Consider the following 7,114-nt stretch of genomic DNA (forward strand, 5'->3'; position numbering starts at 1 on the left):
TCTACCTGTGACTCTACTTTCAAGGAGCTATGAACCTGCACTCTAAGGTCTCTTTGTTCAGCAACACTCCCTAGGACCTTACCATTAAGTGTATAAGTCCTGCTAAGATTTGCTTTCCCAAAATGCAGCACCTCACATTTATCTGAATTAAACTCCATCTGCCCATCAGCTCATTGGCCCATCTGGTCCAGATCCTGTTGTAATCTGAGGTAACCCTCTTCGCTGTCCACTACACCTCCAATTTTGATGTCATCTGCAAACTTACTAACTGTACCTCTTATGCTTATCTGAAAATGAGGTAGTTTGGGAATTTTGCATATTTGTTTTGAAAGCTTTAACTTTTGCCACAACTCCAGGAATAATGGGGTTTGAATTGCAGAGGAATACCCCAGTGAGCTCACATAGTTGTTGGCTGGCAGGCAGGAGATACCTGACATTGATATCTGGACATTAATCCATAGACCATTCGTCCATAGTCCAGTTAGGGGCAGCACGGTGGCTCAATGGTTAGCACTGCTGCCTCACAGCGCCAGGGTCTCAGGGTCGACTTCAGCCTCAGGTGACTGTTTGTGTGGAGTTTGCACATTCTCCCTGTGTCTGCCTGGGTTTCCTCCGGGTGCTCCGGTTTCCTCCGGGTGTTCCAGTTTCTTCCTGCAGTCCAAAGATGTGCAGGCCAGGTTAATTGGCCATGCTAAATTGCCCATAGTGTTAGGTGCATTAGTCAGAGGGAAGTGGGTGTGGGTGGGTTACTCTTCAGAGGGTCGATGTGGACTGGTTGGGCCGAAGGGCCTGTTTCCACAGAGTAGTGAATCTAATCAGTTCAATCAACTACTTGTTTCGGACTGAAGATCTACTAGTTCCCACTCCCCTACAACCATGCTTCTATTGCTGCTTCAACTCGTAGTCACGTAGGCAGCACTTATAATGAGTCACTTGCTTCAAAATGTGCAGCAATCTTTCAACACCCTTTCGTTCTTAAAACAGTTCTTTTTTACATTTTACATAAGTCACAAACCAAGTGCTTCTTGGAAACCAGTAGAAGTCTTTGGAAAAAGGAAGGTTGAGAAGAAATCTCAAATATGTGTTTTTGCACATTAACATGCAACACACTGGCTGCAGTCCTCAGCGTCAATACTGAGGGTCTCTGACATCTGAAGGTATCAGTAGTCAAAGATACTGGATCAAAAATACTGAAAATAAAAGAAGGATACAAACTATTGCATGTTCTCAAATTTGAACAAGCAAACTGCATTTGTGAATCGGATGAGATGAATTGGTAAATTAGATTCTAGAATATGACAATAGATAAACAATGGCAAACGGTTAAATAATCAACCCATGATTTTCAATAAGAATACATTCCACGAAGGAATAATAAGCCAACAGGAATATTGGCAACGAAGACTTTCCACTAGTACCTGAATGGTGTGAATGATAGGACGACCTACATCAATGGCTCTGAGAGTTTTGTTGTGGTGCAGAACTGTTGCTAAGGCAATTAGACTTTGAGTTTCCTGAAAACACAGAATGATAAACATCATAAAATTCCATACAAAAATTAATCTATGCTGCAGAAAACATAATTCCAACAAGAAAATAAAATAAAAGAACTTGATCTAGCTTGAAAGATGGATACTTCTATAGCAACCATTTATGAAAATGTTTCAATATTATCTAAAATCTTCACAGTTCATGGGAAATGGTGATGTAGTGATAACGTCACTGGATTAGTAATAGCAAAACTCAGGCTAAGGTCTAGAGACCATGAGTTCAAATTCCACTATGACAGATGGGAGAATTTAAATTCAATTGATAAATTTGGAATTGAAGTTATTCTAATAGTCAGCGTAAAGTCGATTATTGCTAAAATCCATCAGCTTGTGACATCAGACAGTAATGTAGTTGATTCCTAACTGACCGCTGAAAAGGACTAGAAAGTGACTCAGGGTTATATCATATTAATCTAAAGCTTCAGAAAAGGAATGAAAACCAGTATCAGTCAAGGCATTGGAAGTAACTAATATAACTCCATTGCCCCTACAAAGACTTCCTTCCTAATCTCTAGGACCTTAAACAAAATTTGGAAGAATCTTCTATAGACCAGTCAAGCAACAAACAGACATAATTAGAATCACAGAGGTTATGCTCATATTTCATCATTTTTTGTAGACTTGAGTCTGAAGGGTTGTGGGGATAACTTGTTTTAAAACTACAATGTAAAGTCACATTGGAATTTGTTTTTAAAATAAGGCATTTCCTGGAAAGCATTCAACTCCAGCTATTGCTGGCCTTAATTGCTTGAACTAATTTTATGAAAATGAATTTGATCGGTTTACGGCTTTTGTTTTGGTTTCGTGGGCATTTTTCAATCAAATTGCCTTTGGCAGTTGCTTTGACTATTCAGGGGGTGGAACATTTATCCTTGGGTGATTTGGAAAAAAATACAAGGCAAGGTTATTAGAATTTGGTAGACAAAGTTGAAGTTGAGATTTAAAGCCAGCTAAGAAATCAGATGTAATTGAGGTAATAGCACAACATTTAGTATAAGAACTGGAAAGCAAACTGAATAGCAATTTAGGTGAGTTAACAAGAATTCAGTTGCACATGAAGCAACTTAAACAGGCAAGAGAATTAGACATGGAAAAGCTTGAATTTGGAAGAGAAGTTTGGAATTCAAAGACAGTACCTTCCAAACTGACCACCACTATAATCTAGAAGTGGATACTTGAGAATATCATCAGCTGCAAGATTCCCACCTTACTCACCATCCTGACTTGGAACCATGTGTCACTCGATCAAAATCCTGAACCTGCCCCCCCTAATAGCATTGTGGGTGTCTCTACATCCCGGGGCAACAATGGTTCAAGAAAGCAACTCAGCTCCACAATTGCTAAGGCAAGTAAGAGTCATCTATGCTCACATCCCAAAGTCAAATTAATAAAAAAACACAAAATAACACACATGCTCGTATGCACTGATCCATTCACAGATACATACTGAAATGCCACACTGAAACACAGAAAAACACACACTGACACAAAGATAACATTGCATAGTCCTACTGGATCTGAGGGCTGTTCTCATGAAAATGAATATTGATGGTGTATTTTACCTGATGGTCACCGATATTCAGGCCAGAGTCGAAGTTGAAAAGGATGACCGTCAAGGTAACCACAACTGGTGCAAGAAATGAAGCTGATTCATGGGTGTCACTTCTCATTGCTAACCAGCTGGCCAGCTAACTGACTACTACTACTGACTCACACAAACACTAACACAGACAAAACATGGTCAGAAGAGACACTTGATGAAGGAGCAGTGCTCCAAAAGCTTGTGATTTCAAATAAACCTGTTGGACTATAACCAGGTGCCATGTGACTTCTGACCTTGTCCACCCCAATCCAACACCAGCACCTCCACAACACACAAAACATGACATGGACATACACTGGCATATAGCTCCACATACAACAAATAGACATACTATATCAATACACATTAATTCAAACACACTCACTGATTAGCATACGTGCTGGTAACCTGCACAAACACTGATATAAACATGACCAACACATTACTAACATGTACAAAAATTAGCAAATAGAATCATTTAAAAACTGATGAGCAACAGAATCACATTAAGGTGCGCAGGCACTGACATACAAACAATCATACACAGACATGTGTGCGTACTGGCATGCAATCTCAAGAAACAGTACACATTCTTGAATTGATTTACCCACAGTATCATGGGCACACTTAAAGATGCCTACAGACTGGCATACACTCAATGTATTTTGGATTAGTGGTGCTGGAAGAGCACAGCAGTTCAGGCAAATGTAGCACATACACAAATAAACAATTGCACCCAGTTCCTCATTAACACACACTGGCATGTCTGCTCACAGACATGCTGTAATACACACACTCACGTTTGCACTGAAATGCTGACATACACATATTGATAGATGTTAACATGTGTATCAATAGGCAGCACAGTGGCTCAGTGGTTAGCAGTGCTGCCTCACAGTGCCAAGGACCCAGGTTTGATTCCAGCTTTGGGTGACAGTCTGTGTGGAGTTTGCCCATTCTCCCTGTGTCTGCATGGTTTTCCTCCGGGTGATCCGGTTTCCTCCCACAATCCAAAGATGTGCAGGCCATGCGAATTGGCCATGCTGGATTGTCCATGGTGTTGGGTGCATTAGAGAGAGGTGGGTCTGGGTGGGTTGCTTTTTGTGGGGGTCAGTGTGTTTTTGTTGGTCTGAAGAGCCTGTTTCCACACTGTAGCTAATCTAATCTAATTTTTAATTTGTATCATGCTACTCCTTTTTGCATATGTTACTCCACTGGCATCTGCATCCGTGACTCCTTGGTCAGATAACTGATTCTCTGCTACTGCCAGTTGGCCATTTATGACTGGTCTATATAATTGAATCTTACTGAGTGACTCACCAAATCACAGTCACCAAGATCTAGAGATTCCAAAGTACGGTTTAGCTGAAGCATTGTTGCAAAGTGCATTCCACCTGTGTTGCCAATTTTATTTCCATTCATCCTCAGATTCTTCACAGATCTGTTGAACTGCATGAAAAGGTTTATTTTTAATAGTAGTACTGAATATAGCTCGTTGATACATTTCACTTCTCGGCTTTTGCTAATGCAACTCCTAGTCGCAAGTTGGAGACAAATCCCAATGTACCATCTTTACCTTTATGCTTATTACTACTTGATTGAAACACCCCTAACCCCAAAATCTAGGATCCATTCAAACCTCTCCCAAGCAAGGAAAATGCTCACACCCACTCTCTCACCCACTCCACAGGTAACATCTCAGTCCAAAGCTGGAGAAAGAGGCAACATCCCCTGAGCACTGGCTCTCCAAACCAGTGACTCCATTGCAAGGATCAATCACATCCACATCAAGTGCAACCAGTCATCCTGTCACTGATGTACACTGGAGAAACAGTGGTTATTATCACATGTTTCCTGTGGTTTAGAAGTGGCCCTGGGAGCATTGGTGACATAAGCATGACACATAGCACCATATGCAAGGCCACAATCTATGAGTGATAGTGTTCATGGAACTGTCCAATCAGGACTGGTTCCAAGCCCACCCTGTGATGCTCAAGTGATTCAGAGACTTACCTGTAAAGCTTTGCTCAACCATTTAGCACCATGGCTGCCAATGTCATTACACATGAGGTTGAGATCAGTAATTGTGGTGCTCTCCTGGAAGGAGATATCAAAAGAGTAACAATCAAGAGAAAGTCACCAGACACATTCACATCAGCATCCTTATTACCCACACATTCAGACAGAATGACCTGACAAAAACTATTACTTTGGTTATTCCAACTGCCTCATTCCTCCTCCATGCCCTGTATCAATCTCAAACAATTTGATTGTTTCGCTCTCATTCTATAGCCCAATGTCAATCCCAAACTAACCCCACTTCCCAATCCTCTCCTGAACCCCCTGTGTCAATCCAAAACTAAACCCACTGCTCCACTCATCCTTACAACGCTGTAGCAATTGCAAACAAATCTCACTGCCCATTTTCTCCTTATCGCCCTGTATCAATCTCAAATGATCCCACTTTCCCATTTTCTCATCATCATCCTGTATAAATCCAAAACTATTCCCACTGCCCCACTCTTTCCCACAGTCCTGTAACAATCCCAAATAAATCCCACTGCCCATTTTCTCCCTGTCACCCTGTACCAATTAATCCCACTACTCTTCCCCATAGTCGTGTATCAATTGGAAACTAATCCCACTGGCACTCTTTACATCCTCAATGCTATATCAATCTCAATCTAATCACACTATCCAGCTCTCTCCCATGGTCCTATGTCAATCCCAAACTAATCCAATGACCTTGCTCTCTTCCTATCACTCTGTATCAATCCAAAAATAGTCTTGCTGTGCTGTTTTCTCACCATAACCCTGTATCAATCCGCAAACTAATCCCAATATCCTAATGTCACCCCATAGCCCTATATGGGCCAAAACCTTTCCCAGGTTTTTCTTCTAACATACCAGAAGCAATTTTCCAATCATTTCCGCTGCACAGTTTGTCAAGTTGTTGTACTGTAAATTAATGCCTGAAAAAAATAAAAGTCAAAATATAATGCTCTTGACTCCTCATGAGAGTTTACTTTTTTCTTCAATTCCCAATCCCAATGTTGAAAAAAATCCTTGATCTATATAAGTAAATTTGCGAGGAATCCTAAATTAATAATTCTTCCCCACTCTCCCCCATCAGCCGATACCAATCCCACTGATCTGTTGTCTCCATTTAACCCTGTGACAATCCTAAACTCATTCTGCTGCCACAATCTCTCCTAATCAACCTGTATAAGCCCAAAACGATTGCTCCCATTGCTTCCCTCTGTCCCATCGCCCATTGTAAAGAAATAACCTGTGTGTTGATCTCTCCCCATAGCCCTGTTAAAAAATACTATCATTCCTCAATGGAAGAGCATGCTGGAAATCAAGTCCTGTCATTCCTGAAGTTGTCATAAAAGTTAAATCATTTTTAAAATACGCAGAACTCCCCAATTTACTTGTTTTTTTTAGAACCAGACTGACAGAAGACTTCTTAACACTTAACAAGTGTTACTATTCTTGTACTTAACAAGAATTACTATTTATTACAAACAAATAAATATTGTCTTCAGATAAATAATTACAAAAGGTCAACATAAAACTTTACTGTTTAAAACTCTTCTGGATGAGAGTGGTGCTGGAAAAGCACAGCGGTTCAGGCAGCATCCGCCTCGGATGCCACCTGAACTACTGTGCTTTTCCAGCACCACTCTAATCCAGAATCTGGTTTCCAGCATCTGCAGTCATTGTTTTTACCCTGTTTAAAACTCTTCCTCACTTATGCACACTCCCCACTACACATAATATAGAGAAATACACAGGGTAAAAACAATGACTGCAGATGCTGGAAACCAGATTCTGGATTAGTGGTGCTGGAAGAGCACAGCAGTTCAGGCAGCATCCAAGGAGCAGTAAAATCGACGTTTCGGGCAAAAGCCCTTCATCAGGAATAAAGGCAGTGAGCCTGGAGCGGGGAGAGATAAGCTAGAGGAGGGTGGGGGTGGGG

At 41.0% G+C, this 7,114-nt stretch overlaps 1 protein-coding gene across 7 annotated transcripts in view; it reads right to left on the reverse strand.

Moving 5' to 3' along the window:
- LOC122556087 (myoneurin-like) overlaps positions 1-7,114 on the reverse strand; it is a 100,393-nt gene that overhangs the window by 22,463 nt on the left and 70,816 nt on the right. For 6 of the 7 annotated variants that reach the window (XM_043702527.1, XM_043702530.1, XM_043702525.1 and 3 more), the window contains exons 8-11: positions 6,040-6,104; positions 5,146-5,229; positions 4,453-4,581; positions 1,419-1,514 (exon numbers count right to left, since the gene is read on the reverse strand). In XM_043702527.1, the coding sequence (XP_043558462.1) occupies positions 1,419-1,514; positions 4,453-4,581; positions 5,146-5,229; positions 6,040-6,104 (374 nt within the window). The remainder of the gene's footprint in view (positions 1-1,418; positions 1,515-4,452; positions 4,582-5,145; positions 5,230-6,039; positions 6,105-7,114) is intronic. The other variant, XM_043702529.1, reaches the window with a different exon arrangement.

This window comes from Chiloscyllium plagiosum, chromosome 13, assembly GCF_004010195.1.
Source record: "Chiloscyllium plagiosum isolate BGI_BamShark_2017 chromosome 13, ASM401019v2, whole genome shotgun sequence".
Classification (NCBI taxonomy): domain Eukaryota; kingdom Metazoa; phylum Chordata; class Chondrichthyes; order Orectolobiformes; family Hemiscylliidae; genus Chiloscyllium; species Chiloscyllium plagiosum.